The sequence below is a fragment of the Equus quagga genome, chromosome 12 (assembly GCF_021613505.1).
Source record: "Equus quagga isolate Etosha38 chromosome 12, UCLA_HA_Equagga_1.0, whole genome shotgun sequence".
In the NCBI taxonomy this organism is placed as follows: Eukaryota; Metazoa; Chordata; class Mammalia; order Perissodactyla; family Equidae; genus Equus; species Equus quagga.
Window position 1 is genome coordinate 76391562 of NC_060278.1, and position 21315 is coordinate 76412876.

Genomic DNA, 21315 nt, shown 5'->3' on the forward strand with positions numbered 1-21315 from the left:
CATTTTACTCTTTGAATGTGCTCATCTAGGATGCTAAATAGATTCTAAAATTAAATGGGAGCAGATCTACCAACATTTGTTTGTATATCACAGACAAACTTCTACACCATGTGAAGAGGAAAATATAAAACAATTTTTCTCCTTCATGTCAACTACTTTCTCCTGGCTCTAAGGAGAGAGAGGAATGCAGACAGAATGTACTAGGTGTCAGTCTCACAAGATGTCAACATTGGAATCTCCCTCACGGCAGCGGGACAGAAGGCAAATAGGCGGATCATGACATTGGCGGCAGTGAGAACAAATCAGGCGAAGAAATCTGCAAGTCCCCACAAGTGCTATCCCGAGAAAGAAGAGTGCAAGAGAACAGAGACAGTGAAGAACTGCATGCTTAATAGAGAAGGCCTAGAGAAACCCAGCTGATAAACCCAGGATGAAGTGTTGAAATTACTGAGCCTATGATCATGGCCAACAGCAAACTAATGAAGCTGGTGGCCGAACAGCAATAGGGGTTTTGCAAAAAAAAAAAGAAAAATCAGTAGAGAGACAATGCAATAGTAATCTCAAAAGCCCATGGGAGGTCAATAATAATTCTCGTAAAATTTCCAAATCCAAAAGAGAACTAAGAGGAGAAAAAAGAGAGTGCAAACGGGGCCTTTTTTCATTGACATAGTCTGAGCGTCTTCCAGAAAACACTAATTTTTCATCTGCTGTTCTGTCCTCAGGGTAAAGTTGATGAAGGTTAAAGCAGGAATGCATTAAGTGCCATCTGATTCTTAAACCACCTTCAGAGCAAGGCGAATGAGTATTTGGGCAGAAAATAAGCTGCCACCTATGAGTCTGTGTGGCTGTGTTTGAAAGATAGATTTGGATGAGCCTGGATAATATTTATACTTTCCCAGTCAAAATTAGTTTAGTCACCCACAGATAGTCAAAACAGCCTGTCAGCCTGACCAGTTATCTTGACAACACTGGGTAGTTAGGTCAAAAAGGACCTCTAACTATGCACAAGAAAGGAAAGGAGACGGTGTTGTTTTTGGTCATCATGCAGAAGCTCAAGTGTCAGGTTCCCATACCAAATGGCTTTCTGTTCATTATCATTCCAGAGAGACAATTTTTGCATTGCCTAATAAGCCTGATTCTATAGATACCCTGTAACAATGTTCTGTCGGACCTATGGAATCTTCTCCCAAAGGGCCATGTCTAATTCCAGATATCTACTCCAATAAACATACTGTTGAAGTGGATCAGGATATGCTGCCCCCAAATATGCCACTTTGGCATAAAAATTATTTTGAGCTGAAGGCATCTGAATTCCTGAAATCCCTTATCTGCCTAAAAGCAGAGCCTCCCAAAAGTTGTCCTAAAACCCCACCCAGGAGCAACTCTAATCCTCTCTCCTGGAAGATGACAAGTTGGCGCCACGCCCAAACAGAAATTGTCACAAAACTATCACATCTAACTAACTATTAACTATCTAACCCTAACTATTCCCCCTATTAAGACGCTATGAAAACTCTCAAATCTCACTGCTCCTTTGGGTATTCCCTTCTTTCTGTGATGCCCCGTGCACGTAAAATTAAAGATTAATAAATCTGTATGCCTTTCCTCCTGTTAATCTGTCTGTTTCAGTTTATTTCACAGACCCAGCTGAAGGAATCGTATATACATGCACACATTCCGCATACATTAATACCTATGTTCACTTGTCTTACTGACTTTAGACAAACAGTCAATGATGTTCTTTAGTGCCTCAAAGTTCACAGAGCAGCTCCATTCCTACAGAATCCAGAAATCATTCAAAAAGAAAATGAAATATTGGGTTTATTCTATGTAACACTAATTTGGCATCCACATGGAGAACTCTAAAACAACTGGAGAATTTTAAGATTTTGAGAAAACCGAGAGCATCATCCCATGCCAGTCAGAAACCACCAGTTTGGTGAGAGTGCATTTTTGGTCTCAACTGTCAAATGTGCAAAATCCTGGTGGTAAGGGATGAGTAAACAGCTGGCGAATTTAAAGTTGTTCGTGAAGTTTCTTGGCTGACGCCTGCACTTACAATCAAAGAGGTCACACCCCTCCTGACATGTACCAGCTGACAACAGTGGCAAATTAAGTCATGACAAAATGAATAGCATCTCATCAGGCAGACAAATGCTCCCCGCTGAGGCTCCATGATAAATACAACCAGTCCAGGGGCCTCTGGCTAACACTTGCCTCAGCAGCCTCATCTTATTTTAAGCTCAGGCAGATCAAATCTACAAGGTAACCTTATAAACGAAATAGGACTTTCAATACAAGAGGGACTAAAAAGAATCTAAATCAGTGAGTCTGAGTTTCATTCTCTAACTTCCTATCCTTTCTGGAAAAGTCTCCCCATGTTCTCATGCCCCCCAAAAATGGGAGAGAGGGAGGAAATGTGGCAGCAGGAAAATAAAGACAATAAAAAGAATATTTATGGTGGAGATGAGTAAATGAATGTCTAGATTCCATTGTTTTGCTATTTCTGGGAAAATACTGGGATGAATAATGCCTTTCTGATATCATTTACTGACTTTTTCCCGTATAGTAGTTCTGAAAGATTTTAATTTGTGTCCCTTCAGTAGGTATAAATAAATAAATAAAAATTTGGGAAAGAGCTGAATTCACCCCTTCCTTGCTGAGATTCACATAAGCACAGTAACACTTCTGAGAGGGCTCCAGTCAAGAAGCCCACCAATGCTTATTTGACTAGAGAACCCTTTACATGTGGACTTTTTTGAGGACTCCATTTTGTGGACCACCAATTTGGGAAGCGCTGCTCCATACTACATCTCCCACAGATAACAACATTAAAGTTTACTAAAAAGTATAGTAATGGGGCCGGCCCCATGGCCGAGTGGTTAAGTTCGCGCGCTCCACTTTGGCAGCCCAGGGTTTCGCCAGTTTGAACCCTGGGTGCGGACAAGGCACTGCTCATCAGGCCAGGCTGAAGCGGCATCCCACATACCACGACTAGAAGGACCCACAACTAAAAATACACAACTAGGTACCAGGGGGCTTTGGGAGAAGAAGGAAAAATAAAATCTTTACAAACAAGAAAAAAAGTATAGTAAAATCATACGATATTACAGGTAGGAGGGCTTTCCGCACCTTGTGAGCTGCAGCACTGGGAGAATGCAGGATCTGGGCTGGATCCACCACCTGGGTTCAAAGTACCAGTTCTGCCACTTACTGGCTATGTAACCTTGGGCAAGTTACTCAACCTCTCTGGGCCTATTTCTTCCTCTGTAAAATGAGGATGATAATCATACCCATCCCATAGGATTGTTTTGAGAATTAAACGAGATCACACATGTGAAACACTTTGAACAGTGTCTGGTACTCAATATAAACTAAAAAATTTTGCTGCTGCTGCTCTTATAATTATTAGGGGTCGGTAAACTACTTTTTCTGTAAAGGGTCAGGTAATAAATATTTGAGGCTTTAGGGGCTATGTGTGGTTCTCTGTTGTATAGTTTTTATGTTTTGGGTTTTTTTAAACACCTCTTTAAAAACGTAAAAGCTGGGCCAGCCCCATGGCCGATTGGTTAAGTTCGCACACTTGGCTGCTGCAGCCTAGGGTTTCAATGGTTCAGATCCTGGGCATGGACATGGCACCGCTCATCAGGCCACGTTGAGGTGGCGTCCCATATGCCACAGCTAGAAGGACCTGCAACTAAGATATACAACTATGTACCAGGGGGCATTTGGGGAGATAAAGCAGAAAAAAAAAAAAAGAGGGAAAAAAAAGATTGGCCACAGTTGTTAGCTCAGGTGCCAATCTTTAAAAAAAAAAAACATAAAAGCCATTCTTAGCTTATTGGCCATATAACATCAAATGGAGGGCACTCTGGCAGCCCCTGATTATGATTATTAAATTATTTGCTCCAGATCATAGTGCTCAGAGGCAACACAGTCTCATGTCAGGCAAGGTGTCCTATTCACTTTCTTGTGCATCCCATCTTTTTTTTTCTTTTTGGTGAGGAAGATTGGCCCTGAGCTAACATCTGTTGCCAATCCTCCTCTTTTTGCTTGAGGAGGAAGTCATGAGCTAACATCTGTGCCAATCTCCCTCTATTTTGTATGTGGGACGCCATCACAGCATGGCCTCATAAGCTGTGTGTAGGTTCCTGCCTAGAACCTGAACCCACGAACCCAGGCCACTGAGGTGGAGGGCGTGAACGTAACCACTACGCCACTGGGCTGGCCCCATCCCTTCTTTTAATTATACCCCAAAGATTAGAAAACACACAAATGTGTGTAGGCCCATGTTACGCCTACATTATACTCACAATGGCAATTTTTGCTGGCAGTAAAAACTGGAGCTACGTGGTAATTGGAGAAGCAATTTAAAGCTAGCGATATTTTTCTCTCCCAGGGGCCAAAAGGTGAGATCCAAACTTCATATTATGCTTCTGGTGCAATTAGAGTAATTCATTTTGCACTCCCTTAGTGGAGTCATTTGATAACATTTGCAATTAGGGCAAACTGAGCTGCTCCGGGCTGGGCCTAGAGCACAGAGTCTCTTCTTAGGAAACCTGTCAGGTTCACGAAGCACAATGGAGAGAGAGGGAGACGCGCAACGGCGCCACCAATGAAAACGCCCGGAGTGAGGAACGCGCTGCAGCATTCTGAATGGAAGTGCCCAGGAGGCTGGAAGGTTTCTAAAGCAGTAAGAGCTGATAACACCAAGAAAACCAACCTCAAAGATCATGGGGACATATGATCATACGGAAGCCCAAGAAAAAGTTTTAAAGACCAAGAAAATACACACGATAAAAATTTTAAGTGATAAAATACACTATGTTGAACTCGATAGACAGTAGGAGCCCAACTGTGTATACAAGAAAATTGTATGTGCATTAAAAAGACGTATTAGTTGGGGCCGGCCCCATGGCCCAGTGGTTAAGTCATGCGCTCTGCTGTGGCGGCCCAGGGTTTAGCTGGTTCGGATCCTGGGCACGGACATGGCACCGCTCATCAGGCCATGCTGAGGCGGCGTCCCACATAGGACAACCAGAAGGGCCTACACCCAGAATATACAAATACGTACTGGGGGGCATTAGGGAGAAGAGGAAGAAAAACGAAACAAAACAATAAAGAAGATCGGCAATAGATGTTAGCTCAGGTGCCAATCTTTAAAAAGAAAAAAGACACATTAGCATGGGGGGAGGTATTGTAGGGAGCTGGGGGGTGGAAAGGGGAGCAACTGCTCAACGGGCATGGTTCCCTCTGGGAGGATGCCATGTAGAACTAGCAAGAGGTACTGGTTGCACAACACTGTGTTCTACTAAAAGGCAATGAATTGTTCAACTTACAATGGTTAGTTTTATGTCATGTGAATTTCACTTCAATTAAACAAAAAAGACAGAAGGAGGGGGAATACTCTCCAGGAAGTTTCATCTTCCTCTTTTTACTCTTCCATACTTTCTATTAGAATCTAGTGGAAGCACGTGCTCTACCACGAGCAATACTCCTTTTGCCTTCTGGAAACACCAGTAAACAGTATGAACATATGGACGGTTCATACGAAGGTAGACAATGACTTGGCCAGTGGGCTAGCACTGTTGCAGACCAGGGTGCTGGGCCACAGCTCAAGCTTCTTGTTCACTTTGCTCCTCCCACTACTCCAAGGAAACCTCACGGATGCAGTGACAAAACGCCCCGGAAACAACAGCAAAACCTTCTCTAGCTTCAGAATCCAGGTTCTTGAACATGCATTTTGACAAGAAGTTTCCCTTTTAAGTAAGTCCAGAGCAAAGAGAAATGACAGTAAAAATCCACTTTTGACTACTTGAGAAAGTAGAAGATGTCAAAAAAAAAAAAAACAAAGATAAGATAGCTGTTTTCAGAATGTCAAGGGGCTAGAGATGAAGAACACAGGAACATGGAGGCCAGCGCTGGCCCTGCAGACAAGCCCCCCAGGGTCTCCAAATAGCATGTGGTCTCCTTCGCATGGCATGATCCACAGCAGGTCCCATGACATGCACATTCTTCAGAGAGCATAATTTACACAAATTCACTGTCCCTTCCCCTGTCCACCCCAAAGTAACCAGGCCCTCAGTTTCTGGCAACTGTATCAACATACTCCCAGTTAATCAGACTTAAAATCTGGTCTCTACCTTAGCTTCTCCTCTAACCTCACCAAGGAACAAACCCTCTTGATTCCACATTCAAATGTTTCTCAGGGCTTCCTCCTCCAGACTGGCGAAAGCCGAGAATGATTTTCTTGTATTCTATCTCAGTACTTCCCTAACTTTAATGTGCAAAGGAAGTACCCAGGGACCTTGTTCAAATGCAGACTCTGATTCAGCAGATCTGGGGTGGGGCCTGAGATTCTGCATCTCTAACAATCTCCCAGGCGAGGATGATGCTGCTGGTCCAGACCATACTTTGAGTAGCAGTGCCGTCAGCCACATGTTATTACCATATATGGGTCTTCTTATAATGTAAAGATCATGTCACACCTCTCCTACAACTTGAGTCGTGACCTTCCATCACCTCCCTAGAATCTCCAGGAGAGATTCCACAAGCATCTCAGCTTGGCACTCAAAGGAGGCCCCAGTCTTAGCCTGTTTCCAATTCCCAATAAAAAGTATGCACTCCAGTCTTCTCACTAGACCCAACATTGCGGGGGGCCGACATTCATCTGCTTCTGAATCTCTCTTCATGTCGTAACTCCCATCTGCACAGCCTTCTCTCTTCTAGTACACTGTCCTCTATGGACATCATTGTAAGTGACCAGCAGGCCCTCTCTCTTCTGGGAACAATGCCTCATTTCCTTTCTGGAAATACTCTCTCCCTTTCCCACTCCAACCACAGAGCCTCCTATCCTAGCAGTTTCATGGCCTTAGGGATGATGATATTAGGCTAATCTAGGGACTTCTATGTATACACACGTGTCCTGTCAAAGCAACAAACCTGTACCCTCCTTGGGGGCTGGTATACTTTTTTTGCAAAGAGATTTCTTAAGTCTTATAAGAGAAAGTGACTTCAAGGGTCACTTGGTACAACTCCCTTCTTTTAGAAATGAGGATAAAAAGGCCCATAGAGTAAAAAATATTTGTCCAAGTTTAGAATTCATCAAAAAGTAATTCTTGGATGAAGAGCTGAATAAAGGAAGGAAAAAAGGAAAAAATGGCATCTTCATTGAAAATGTCAATGAGGTGGACACATTAAGTAAATACTAGCATTCACTTTAGTGAAGTATATTCATGCTGCCCGCTGGCTGATGTCTAGAGCTAAGGTCCTAAATGATCTGAGACATGTTTGTCATTCGGCGCACATGGTATTTAAGAAAATGAATATATTTGTCAACATTTTAACATCAAGAGATTTCATGTAAAAAATCTAGATGTCTAGTATTTTGCGGAAAGACACCACCACCAACAACCATCTCGCAACCTCAGGCTCATGTTCTGAGAGCTGGAAAACTGGCTGGAAGTAAGTTGCTGCCGCCCCCCAGATGGTGGATGTACACTCCAATTCACTAAAGACTACACCATCCCCTATTTTTCTTCATCTGGCACTTTTTCATTATTCACATCATCTCCCTGGCTCCTGTAGGCATCTGAGCTCACAACTCCTGGCCTAAAGGGACTACAGCTTTTGGTAATACAGAGATAAGTAATTTCAGAGTTCCAAGAGTGCCACCATGGGTGAGACACGGAGTGCTGGATTCTGGGATAAACGGTCTTGCAAGGGCAGGATGAGAACCAAGGAATCAAGGAAGAAGGAGCAAGCGAGATGAAAGGTGGTCATGGGAGGCCCAAGGAGACAAGTGTCATCCACTCCACAGAGTCACTGATGCACACAGCCCTCCTAAAGCGGAGAGCTTGATGCTCTCTAAACCCAACCCAGCAATAAAACAAATGAACCACATTATGTTTGTTTGGCAAGAAGAAAACACCTAGGTGGGATGGGGCATGTAAAGCTTATGGATGCGCACCCGCGCATCTGCCCTGATTCACAGCTCTGTCCTTAAGAAAGCTTTTCAGTGCCCATCACTGATTTGCTTCCCACAAATTCAGAATGGTTTAAAGAAAAAAACAAAACAAGAATATGCCATTTTCAGTCTTGGAAACATGAAAAAAAAAATAACGCACACACATACACTATCCCAGACCTGAAGCTCAAAAAACTGAGAGGGCAATGTGGTGAAGAGCCTTCATCAAAGCACAGGTGAGCCTGGCAGCAGACCAGGGAGTTAATGGCAGCTCCTCAAGGCTTCTGCTAGAGAAGCAGGATAGAAATGCTCGTTACTGAGCTTTTCTACAGGGCAGTGGCTCTCAAACTTCAGAGTGCATCAGAATCACCTGGAGGGCTGGTTATAACACAGGGTCTGAGAATCTGCTGCTCGAGTAAGTTCCCAGGTACTGCTGGAGCTGCTGGTCTTGGGACCACACTCTGAGAAGCCCTGGCACATATAATACGATTAAAACTGCATTTTGAGAAACAGCATTTTAACAGAGGGGTGTTTAGAAACAAACTTATTTCTAGGGTCATAGAAACTAATTCATTTTAACTGTGCTTTTGTGTTCTTTGGTGAATTCCAATCAATGGCTAGCTGAGAGGAAGGGATGGGTCTACAGCTCTACCTGTAGGCTGTAGTCAATCAACTGGATAAAAACCTGCTTGAGTTCAAAATCCTCGTGCTTTTTGGAGTATTTTTATGCTAAATCAAAGGGACTCGAACTTCAGCCAGCAATAGAATCACTGGGGAGACTAGTTAAAACATTACTGGGCTCCACCTCCAGAACTTCAAAGTCATTAGGCTGGGGTAGGGCCCAAGAATTGGCATTTTAAGAAGCTCCCAGGTGAGGCCTCTGGTCTGCTCCCTTTGAGCAGCTCTGTGAACCAGTCAAGGGGAGGGAGGCTCTGCAGGGTGTTAGCAAAGCCAGTAGGAGGGAGTGACTAAATAGCCAACTTGATTTTTTTTTCAACAAAACAAAGAATAAATCTCTTCTCCAATTGCAGGGAGCTTTCCATTCACCATACTTCAAGTTCAGCAAAGCGATTTTGACATTTAACCTAATTTACTCAAATAAGATTTTATTACCTGTAATAAACTACCTGACTTTATCTTTTTTGTATACAGAAAGAACACAACATTTTTGTAATTTAATTTCTATAGTACTTATTCACACACTTATTTGATGACTTGATTACAAAGCATAATTTATGGAGTTTGCCAAATATTTACAACCTGCATAAAGTATAATGAGCGGTCTGGAAATTGCCTAAACTCAATCCAAATCTTTGCATTTTGAACCTCATAATAACAGCTTATTTTTGTAATCAACGGAAAATTCAGCTTGGTATAAAATAACAGACTTATTTGTGGAGATTTTAAACGAGGGTTGCATTTTAGTCTTCTGTACAGTGACTCTGATTAAGCTGGCTGTGCAGCGCCAGCTGTAACTTAATGAAAGACATGTGAACTCCCTTCAACTCGCAGAGACAACTTCTCCCGAGCTGGTTGCGTTTTAAGAGAGAAAAAAATAAATGAGAGAAACTGAGTTGCTTTTCTAGCTAAAGAAAGTTTCATGATGCTTGGGATTATTTGTGTGGGTTATGGTCAAACAGTGGGCAAAGAGATGAGAATGATCTAGAAAAATAAAAGAGCTTTATTGCAGTTTAGGAAAAAAAGGAAAATGCCTTCTTCATGGGGCTGCTTTAGTTCATCGGTGTTTTCAGCTGCATCACATACGAGACTCACCTATTATAAAAGGCACACCAGGTTCGAGGTAAAAGTCCCAGCCGTTTCTCAGCAGTTCTTTTGAACAAAGGGTTTTTTAAGGAGAGGAAATGAAAGCTAAGTTTTCTAAGTGGAACAGGACAGGAAGGATTTAGGTAAGCAGACTAGAATGATCTAAATTGGAAAGAGGCCAAGAGGGTTAAAACCTCCAGTCTTGTCATGGATTCTTAGCAATAGGCCCATTACATCCTGAAAAGTGACTCTAAAAATAACACATGGAATTCCAGACCTTTTTGACTGTCACTGAATCTCACTTTCTCAGTCGTCTTTTCTAAAGATCATTCTCCTCACTTTTCTTAGAGCTAAACTGTAAAACACTTGAAGTGTACAGCATTAAGTGTTATACACATTTATCACCCAGGTGAGAATTTATTGGTTCAGTCAACAAAAAGACCCCAATGAAATAGGTCTTTACTGAGCATTTACTAGACATTGGGCACTGACCATTCTCGGTGTTGGGGATGTGGCAGTAAGCAGGACCTGGCCCTCATGTGGAGGGAGGAAGACAGTATGCGGTATGTAAATAGTGATCAGTGCTATGAAGAAAAATAAAGCAGGATAAGGAGTTAGGAAGTGCTAAGAGGTGGTGAGAGGGGGAGCTAAGGTAATATTCCAGCAGAGAATTGAGAAATTCAAAGGAGAAGCACTGCGTGTCACTGGGAAAAGCGTGTTCCAGGCAAAACGAACAGCAAATGCAAAGTCCCAGAAGCTGGAAGGAAATACAGAGGAGGAAAGAGGGAGATGAAGGCAGCAAGGGGAAGGAAAGTGAGGCCTGCTTCTTGCAGGGCCTTGTGAGCCTTGGAGGGTTTTGAGCAGTGTAGGGATGCGATCTGAACTACATTTTAGAAACATCCCTCCAGCTGCTATTTTGAGAATAGACTAAAAGGGGCAAGGCCAAGGCAGAGAAGCAGTTAGGAGAGAAAGGATATTGGCCTGGATCAGCTGAGGTGATGATGGTGGTGAGAAGCACCCAGATTCTAGATTAAGAATGTTTGTTAATAGGCTGATGCAGGACATGCGAGCAAGGCGTTCATGGTCTCAGCAACTTCAAAGGACTATGGGAGAAGGGTGAAAAGTTTGGATTTGGACTTAAGATTACCATAGCAATAGACGTTTATTTAGTAAGGGAGAAAGTCATAAGGAACTGAGCTCAAATCTTATACATAGGGTGGCAAGGCAAGCCTATTTATTCTTTCAGTAGAGGGGGCAGCTGAAGAAATATAAGCTAGCTAGAAAGATGTCTTTTATACTGGTGTCATCTCTTATTGAAAAAAAGCACAATTCTATTTTCATAGTCATAGGTACTGGAAAATATTTTTTATTTATTTGAAACCTCAACTCTGAGAAACTCAGTTTTCAGGCAAAATTTTAATGACTCTTAAGAAACCAACTTGAAATAAGAAGAAAAAATATCTGAGAACACCTTTGGGAAGTGGAAGAACAAAGAATGCAAAAGAGCTTGCTCAAGGTCAGGAAAGGGTCCTCCATGTGAAAGGTGGTCCTCCATGGAGAGGACAGGAAGAGGAAAGTTGGCCCATTTGCCTGGATTAAATGTTTGATTAAGTGAGTTTTTCAGAATGGTCAGATTGCAAAGTGTTATAAGAGCCCAGGAATTAAGAAAAGAGTCAAAAATCTCATAGGATAGATACTCCTGAGCAAGTTCTATACTAGAGATCCTCTTAACTTACATCTCGTTGGTCAGACCAAGACTTGTTAGATGTTTATAAAACAACCAAAATACTCTGACCACCCAGGGAATGCTAAACTCCCACAGTTAATAAGCTATTTTCCAAAATATTGTACCCGTTTGTTCTCAACTTATATGCTAACCATGAGTTACCTATGTTTGTTTCCAACCCTGTTTATGTCTGTTGCAGTAAAAAATTACATGAACCCACGAAATACACTTGTGGAAAGAAAGAGGGTGGTTGTTTCTCTAGTTGAGTACTTTGGAAAGATTTCTTTACAGGTAAGTTGGTAAGATTTTTTTCTAAAACTCTCAACTTTATTGTCTCAACAAGACAATGAAGGATTAGGGAAAGAAGTCATACAGTTGTAGGATTCTGTACTCCAACGGCCACGGAGCATCTTTAAAGTCTCAGCTCTACTTTAAAGTAATCAAACTGGATTCTGAGACAATGCATTATGGGTGGGGTATAAACAAAGAACAACATCAACCCCAACCAACAGATCCATACTTAATGAAAAGACTTTGGCCCTAACATTAAAAGATTGGCTAACAATTGAACTACATTTATGCGCTTCATGAGCATAGGTTTCAGAACATGGGTCTTAAACAGAGTGGAGCAAGACTGAAGCATTCAAACCACGGAAAACAAAAACGCTATGGGATTTACTGATTTGAGCCATCTTCCCAGGACTGTCCTTGCTCAGGGCGTGAGGTGGGGTGGGCAGCACCACAAGAGAAATCAGAAGGCCTGAGTTTCAGGCCAGAGGCTGGCCTGGCCTGCTGTGTAGTCTTAGGTGAGTTCTTGGCTTCATTCTCTTCATCTGAAAACGGAGGTGGTGGGAAGCCCTTTCTAAGTTCCAGTTCCAGTTCTAAAATTCTGTGACCTTGTGAGTAGCTAACGCACATCAGGACTCTCAATGAGAAAGGCAGCGCATGAAGCACTTTCCATGTAATAACCCATGTAATCCTCATGACAATCCTAAGAGAAGATACTTTGGTATTATCCCATTTTACAGATGAAGAAAATGAGGCACAGAGAGACAAGTTTTGTGTCTAAGTGTCTAAGTCACACAGCTGGCAAGTAGAAGAGCAAGGATTTGAGCCCAGGCAAGCTGTTCCCAAAGCCCAGATTCTTAAGCTCACACCATGTTCCCTGTAATGTGACAAGTTGACAAAAGCCAGGAAATGGGTATACAGAACTGTCTTTTTGCAAAATTTCAGGTGGCTAAATATCTATCTGACTAACAAGCCCTTTTCTTCATGGGGAGTCAGCATGCATTTCTAGGATTGAATGTTGCCATGACAAATAGCCACTTCAAAAGGCCTCTGTAGAAAATACGCAGGCGTGAACTACAAGTAGCAGAATCCTTGTCTAGGTCAGCAGGGTTCAAGAAACCATTCAAACTAGGCGATGATCTGAACAAAACAATAAAAGAACTTGAAGGTAGTGCAAAATCTGTTCTCCTAGAGCGAGGTGACCTGGAACAACAGCACAAAACCAACATGACCCCCACAAGGACAGAAAGGAAGGCTCTCATGTAACACAGAGCATCCATTCCTGGGTCCAAAGCCGTGAGGCCGGGAGCTTCTCAGATTTCACGGCACATATGAGTCACCTGGGGGGGTCTTGTTAAAAATGAACATTGGAGGCTTTCTACTTTGGCCAAAATCTCTTTGATACTCAGCTGCCAGGGCAGTGGCCTGCTGGGTACGGTATTAAAAGATGGACCATAACCCAGTACTTTGATAACTTAGGAGAGCGGGGGAGCTCGAATATCTTAAACCAGCTAGACCTGCGCTGTGCATTGTGGTAGCCATTAGCCATATGTAGCTATTGAGCACTTGAAACAGCAGATTTTGAAGACTTAGTATGAACAGAGGAATGTAAAATAAATCATTAATTTTATATTTACTTCATATTAAAATGACAATATTTTGGATATATTGAGTTAAATAAAATATTTTAGTGAAATTAATTTCACCTGTTTCTTTTTACTTCTTTATTTATTTTGGTGAGAAAGATTGGCCCTGAGCTACTATCTGTTGCCAATCTTCTTCTTTCTGCTTGAGGGAGATTGTCGCTGAGCTAACACCTGTGCCAGTCTTCCTCTATTTTATGCAGGATGCTGCCACAGCGTGACTTGATGAGCGGTGCTAGGTCTGCACCTGGGATCCGAACCTGCAAACCCTGGACTGCTGAAGTGGAATGTGCGAACTTAACCACTACACCACCAGGCTGGCCCTTCTTTTTACTTTTTAACTGTGGCTGCTAGAAAAATTTAAATTACAGTCATGCATCATTTGATGATAGGGATCCATTCTAAGAAATGCATCGTTAAGCAATTCTGTCATTGGCTGAACATCATAGAGTGCACTTACACAAACCTAGATGTTATAGTATACTACACACCTAGGCTCTATGGTACTAATCTTATGAGACCACCATCACATATGCAATCCATCACTGACTGAAATGTCATTATACGGCGCAGGACCGTATATCTGTGGCTTGCGTTGTATTTCTACTGGGCACTGCTGATCTAAGCCCCTTGCTACTCAGACTGTGGTTCTCAGACCAGCAGCATCCACATCAGCCGGCAACTTGTTAGGAAGGGAGAATTTTGTCCCCATATCAGACCTATTGAATCAGAATCTGCCTTTTAACAAAATCTCAGGTGATTCCTGTGCACATTCGAGTTTGAGAGAGCTGGGCTCATTTTTCCTACAACATATCACAGCAGGTATTTGGGCTGTTGGTGTACATGAGTGACATGCTAAAAGGGTATTGAGCTTGCTGAATTTTCTACACCAACATTCTAGCAAGGCAATGGAAATTTTTTTTAAATTTTAAATTATTATACAATTTAAAAATATGTATCAAAATATTACACCTAAAAATGTACATGCATCACATATATACTCAAGGGGGGAAACGGGGGTAGGTTGGTTCACTGAGGCTACCTTCGTTACTTCTGGATTTTCAGCCACCATGTACGTGAAACTGATGTTCACCAGATCTGTACCACTGCAGACGCAAACTATCCGCCCTTCCAGATCATTTTCTGATTTTCCAACAGCTTCAAGAGCAGCCAGGATTTTGGGATCCTGCACAGAGGTATACAAATAGAAAAACATGTTAGATTACAGAGCATGGAGAAAATATGTTAAAAAGAAACCACATCTGACATAAAAAATATACATAAGGCAAACATTTTCTATCTAAAATGCCCAGATAACTAGCACTATTCTAAAACTTGTAGAGGTAAAATCTGTAACACTACACATTACTTGAACTCATTTGGTAAGAAACATACTATAATAGTATTGATTTAGAAAACTAGGTGTGAAGGTCTTTCTTTCCATTTTCGGTTGTCGTTACTGGAGGACCTGGAATATGGCGACAGCCTGGAAAGGCTCTGACCTCGGCCTGCTTGTGTCCACAAAGATCGAAGGGGTCTCTCGCCAGAGAGCAGTCACTGAGGTTTCACACGAATAAGGACAGCATTGCCCCAGCCAGCCACCACAAGTTACCCAAAAATGAGATTAAGTCTTTCAAGTGGTCTGGGCACAAAGAGTGAGTATGTTCATCTCTAGAAGCCATGGCATCCTCATTTGGAATGAAGACTGTGTACGTTCACCCTAATTAGCAAATAAAATAGTGTCTTTGTTCTCCAAAAGCACTCAGGAGGAAATGCCGACACAGTGACACAGACATTTTTAGTAACATAAAAGAGGATAGCTTTAAAAAACAAAAACAAAGTTTGGAACATAATTTTGTTTTGAACCTCTAAAAACCTGCAGGGCCATTACGGAAAAAGGAACAAACACTGTGCTAGAAGATTCTATTTAAAAAAACATCTTTTAAATTCCTAGCACTACTATGCAAACAGCTTCTTATTCAAACAAACCAATCACTGTGGAGAAGGCTGATTTATGGACTCTGACATTTTTTTTCTCTCAGAGGCAAACTGAGCCTTCGAGGCGAGCTGATGTCTGCGTGCACAGGTGCACCAATATGGAACTAGCCAAGCCATTTAAATCTCCACATCAGCCACAGACCAGAAGTGACTCACTGTTGGCTGAAATAAGGCCAATAAGGTTTCAAATTAATTTCTGAGTTAAGGGAACTGGTTCTTTGATGCTGCTATACGCAACGGTCTTTGCTTTCAAAGCTCAATAACATTTCTAATATAACCAAACATAGAGCAATTCAAATCACCCAACAGTTATAGATGAGAAGATTTCTAAACTGTGTCTGTTCTTAATTCTCAGCGATGCTTTTGGGGCAATAACAGGTTAAACAGCATTCTAGAGACCATTTCCAATCTAAGTACATCTGAGTTTAGAAGAACAGCAAACACCAATCACAGGTACCTTTGGTGAGGCTCCCAACCGAACACTGTTGATGAGGGAACATTCTAGCACTTGTCCTTCCTGAAAAGAGAGAATACAACACAGCAGTGAGCCTAAATTCTGCCAGACCTATGGCACAGACAAGGCCTTAGCAAAGGTTTGTGATGATGAAGACAGTGCTGATGAGAGTAAGGTAGAAGAGGAAGAGAAAAACAAGTAACAACAATAATTTCCAATGAACAGAAATAGTCAAGACCCCAAACATTCCATTTCTAGTATATATTTTTGAATGCAACTCTGAATGATCATTTATAAAATGCTGTCACTCTAACATAAACAAAATTGTTAATAATGTAGGTACATCATTAAATATATGTGTGTATATGAAATATTAAGTGGGAATAATGCTAACCTTTATATAATTCCAATTCTACTTTTCTCAAATTTGGCTCAAAGGTTCATTAAATATGCACAGTGTGCCATGCAGCGCATTAGTCCCGGGGTTTAACAAGATGAAACACTCTTAATGCACCTTTCAGATTCCAGCTTGAATGTCTCTTCTTCTGGGAAACCTTCCTAACTCCCAAGATTAAAGCAGACCTGCCTGTTGAAAGCTGTTATAACAGCTTGACCTTCTCTTTCACAACACTCAATGACTAGTAATTTTTTTTCTCTTGGATGCTTTACTTTGCTCCTAGACTGGAATCACTGAGGGCTAGGATAATGTTCTAATCACCACTATATCCCCAAAGCCCAGCACAAAATCTTCAATGAACGAATAAGCATAGGGTCTATACGCTCAAGAGGCACTCTGTCTACTCAGTGAGAAATAAAATGGTTTAAACCAGACAGCAGGAAGATCAACCTGCTGGGCCATACCTTGCCTTCACTTCTCCAGGTCAGAAAGAAGCCAAACTCATCCACTTTGAAGAGACAGTTGGGTTCAAACACAAAAGATTCCTGTTAAAAAGAAATGTGTTGATCTGCATGACTCACACCATTTTGAATCTAATAAAAATGCAAATATCTTTTAGCATCTAAACAAGGGAAAATGAGAAATCACCCTTTTGCATCCTGAATCTAATGATCACATTTCTTATTACGGAATGTTTTCATTTGGAAAACACTCCATTCTGAAAACATTTTGAAAACTCTTTGCATTCATTTCTGTATTGAAAAACTGATCAATTTTATCCAGCATCTTCCTCTAGAATAGCTTTAAGAACAAAACACTTGATGTCCTGAAGGTTACAGAGAAGAAACTTTCTCCAAGACCTTGGAAGAAGAGCTCCCAGAACGAAGCAGGACTCCAGGTTCCAGACAACTTGTCTCCCTCCACACAAGAGGAATCACTCCCTGTATCTGACATAATGTCAAAAATCAGAAGATGATTTTTTGGAAAGTCAATGATTTTTTTTTTGTCTACATAATTCCTCATTCAGATATTCACTCAGAAAGTGGCTGAGATTTTTGCCTTTATATTCAATCTCACTTGGTGTCCTGTAAACCAGGACTTGAGCAAGATTTTCAGCTACTCAAAGTGTAGTCCTTGGACCAGCAGCATCAACATCACCAGGGAACTTGACTGAATCGCAGAACCTAGGGACCCAGACCAGAGCGACTGAATCAGTCTCTCCAGGGTGGGGCCCAGAAATCTGTGTTCCAACAAGCCCTCCAGGTGATTCTGATGCACACTAAAGTTAGAAAACCACTGCCGTGGACTGTGACACCAGAAACTCTGTTGAAAACCACGGAATCAAAATTGGAATCAAGAAGGAATGTTAGCAGATGCAGGGGCCCCAGAGAAGTTATGTTGTACTTGCCAAAGTATTCCTAGTCTTTAGCAAGAAAGCATATTGTGCTTAAGAATACCAGAAAAATTCTCTGTCAATGAAAGAAAAAGTGTGTTCAGGAAATGAACCCAGTTGACCTCTGCCCTCTGTTTGCATTACATCAAGACTTGGCACCCATGTGTAAACAAATCAGCGCGTTCTTCTCATGATCTAAAGAACTTGTTCTAGATAATGACAATGCCAGCAATAGGGAAGCTGTCTGGCAAACATGAATCAGAGCAGTGACTTAAAACAGACCAAGAGTAATTATAGGATTAAGATTTTAAGGCTAGTTCAGACTGTTAGTTTCACCCTTCAAAATGTTATCTTTCTAAATTCCAGGGAAGAAGAAACATTCATCAGGGTAAATTCAATGTCAAGATACTGGGCCACCATAATGTGTCTGAATTTAGAGTTCTGGGGGCCCTGAACAAGGCCAGCCTTCACCTTGTTTGGGTAATTTTCTGACAGATGAAGAATTAACATACATATTTCAGTTCTATACCAGGCAGGTGCAGGGGACTGCAGACACAACAATGAATAAGACAAAGGAAGGACCATGGCATGCCTATGCCTTTGGAACCAAAGCCCAGTCCTGCCATTTATTTATTATTTACCTTCTCAAAGGACTCTTTCTAAGTCTCAGGATCCTTATCTAATGAATGGAAATATTTACACCTGCCTTTCATCAGGCTTGTTGTGGGAATTAAATGAGATAGTAACTTAGCACACAGTTATAATTCAGCAAGTGGTAGCTACTGTCAATAATGTATGGGTCAAATTTCTATTTGTGATAGCAAAATACTAACAATATGAAATTGCCAATATGTGTTTTTTGTTTTTTTTATTTTTAGAGAAGAATTCGCCCTGAGCTAACATCTGTTGCCAATCTTCCTCTTGTTTGTTTCTTTTTCTCCCCAAAGCCCCAGTACATGGTTGTGGATCCTAGTTGTAAGCCCTTCTAGTTCTTTGTCAGCCGCTGCCACAGCATGGCAACTGATAGACGGGTGGTGTGGTTCCACGAAGGGGAAACAAACCTGGGCCGCCAAAGTGGTGAGAGTGCCAAACTTTAACCACTAGACCAGCAGGGCTGGCTCATGTGTTGTTTTCTGATCCACAAAAATGGCACTTTGGAATGATTCAATTTTTTAGAAAAGGCTTCATTCACCCAGAAGTTGACACTTCAGATATGTCTTAAAGAATTAGTAGAAATTACCCAGGTAAAGCAGCATGCCAGGCAGGGGGAGCAGCATTTGTAAAGACATGAAGGCTTGACCTGACACTGGGGACCTCTGAGGGGTTGGTGTTCTCGGACCATCTCAAGAAAGTGGCAGGAGACGAGACTTGACGCACAAATAAGGCTAGATCAGAAGGCTGTTGTACACCACATAAAAGGTATTAAACTTGACCCAAAAGGCCAAGGGAGTCATATTGTTACTGACTGAGAAATGAGAATTATCAACTAGTTAAACTATGAGAATTAACACATTGCAGAATACTTCCCAAGCAATATTCTAATGGTAATGAATTCTGGTGCACAGTGTTCAAAAGTATGTCCTAAAATGGTATTTATAGAGTAGACGCACAATGAATCAGCTACCATCATTATTTTATTTATGTGTACCCTATCCAATTCCAAATAAGGATTTGAGATGACCCATGAAATATACACGATAAATAAGAATGGTTTTCCAACTTATTTTAAGGTTGAACTTTCAGTTCCTTGGCCTCCTTAACTGCAATAATTTTTTTTTCTTTCTTCCCCTCTCAGCTACCCATTTACCTCCAGAACGAATCACCACCACCTTGAAATTTCGATTCACAACATCCCATTCTTGGGATTTTCCAAGATCCATCTCATCTGATCCTTCTAGCTTCTAGCTCTACAGTCTTTACTGTCCTATATTAATTTGACTTCTATGCAACTTCCTAATTATTAACTTTGCCAGTCTCTCACTATCCATCAGCTTTTCCTCTTTTTACTGCCATCCTTATCTAGTTTATTTCCATGGTCCTATATTACAATCACTCTTTCACAGACACCCTCAAATCCCATGTATCATTTATCTGTTTTCTTGACCAAAAAGAAGTAAGTCTACCCTATCCATATTTTACCACTGAACTAAATCACAAAACTGGATTATATAGCTTTAGTTTAAATTCAAGATTACAAGCTTCAAACAGATAGTCAACAATGACTTTGAAATTCATCATTCTTTCTTAAAAGGTTCCCCACTCTTTGAAAGGACTATTCCATTGTTTCTTCTCACACTCCTTTACTCCTAGCCAATTACTGTGCTTCACCAATTAAAGGAAATTCATCAGATGAGCACCTCTCTCCTTCTTCCCTCCTAATAAAACATGCTTTCTCCAACAAAGGTCAATCCCCCCACTTCTGCTACAGACTCAATCTTCTTCCAGTTCCATCCTCTTTCACCTACACAAAGATATCAATCAGTCTTTTGTTTATCACCACCCAATACCCATCAGGGGTTTCTTTTCTCTACTAGATCATTCCTATCAGCACAGAAATATGTTCCAGTTGTGCCCACTTTGTCCTTCATTTACTACTTCATGTCTGATCCCCTTCGGGCATAATGTCTTAAAAAATGTGTCTGTATTCACTGTCTCCACTACCTCTCTTCCACACCATTTTTGATCAATTCCATCTGCCTTCCTTTCCTATCACTCTGTAAAATGTCTCTGGCCAGGTTCACCATGACTTTCACGCTGCCAAAAGCAGCACACACATTCTTCTTCTCATCTGATTTGATCTCTGAGTGGTTGATTATACTCTCCTTCTTGAAACACTCTCCAATCTTGACATCCTGCTTGGGTTCCATTCCTTTCATCTCTTTTCTTTCTGAACCCAACTTCTACATGTTCTCCAGGACTTGGTTTTTGGAATTCTCATTTCCACTATGTTCCTAGATCTCCTTTAACCCCATGGCTTTAATATCATCTATTTCTTGATGACTCCTAAATTTATAACAGCGGCCAAGTCCTCTCTGAGTTCCAAATTCAGATCTCTCTCTACTTGACATCTCTACTCAGATGTTCAAAATTAACATGTCCATAACTGAATTCTTTATTCCCTAACCCCCTCTCTCCAAGCCTAGCCATCACAAGACTTTCTTAGTTCACTAAACGTCACTAGTATCAACCCATTTATTGAAATGAAGAGTCATCCTTGACTTTCCTTCATCCTTTCCTTTCATTTCCATTAAGAAGTCCACTTCCACAGCATTTTTCACATATATCCATTTTACTCCATCCATTTTACCACCACCTTGGTCCCAATCATCATCACCTCTCCCATGGATTGATCTTCCCACTTCTACTCTTTCTTTCCACAGCAGCCAGATTGATTATTTTAAACTTTTAAGCAGCTCATTAAAAGCATCCAGTGGATTCCCATAATATATATGATAAAGTCCCAACTCCTTACCATGTCTTAAAGGTTCTGCATAACTGGATCCTAGAGACCTTATCTCAATAAGCCACTTTCTGTTCTTTATTTTCCTTCTTGTTCACTACAACCATCAGAACTCTTTTCCCTGAACTTCTCTAGCTCTTTCTAGCCTGAGGGCCTTTGCAGTTGCAGTCCCTCCTGCCCAGAAGTCTTTCTACTGCCCTTAGCATTAACTGGTGCCTTGTTTTAA

General features: G+C 41.4%; 1 protein-coding gene across 4 annotated transcripts in view; it reads right to left on the reverse strand.

Annotated features, from left to right (window-relative positions):
* Window positions 1-21315, reverse strand: part of PLCB4 (phospholipase C beta 4) — a 380701-nt gene that overhangs the window by 110034 nt on the left and 249352 nt on the right. For all 4 annotated transcript variants that reach the window (XM_046679316.1, XM_046679314.1, XM_046679315.1 and 1 more), the window contains 3 exons: window positions 16701-16781; window positions 15843-15902; window positions 14430-14573 (listed from right to left, as the gene is read on the reverse strand). In XM_046679316.1, the coding sequence (XP_046535272.1) occupies window positions 14430-14573; window positions 15843-15902; window positions 16701-16781 (285 nt within the window). The remainder of the gene's footprint in view (window positions 1-14429; window positions 14574-15842; window positions 15903-16700; window positions 16782-21315) is intronic.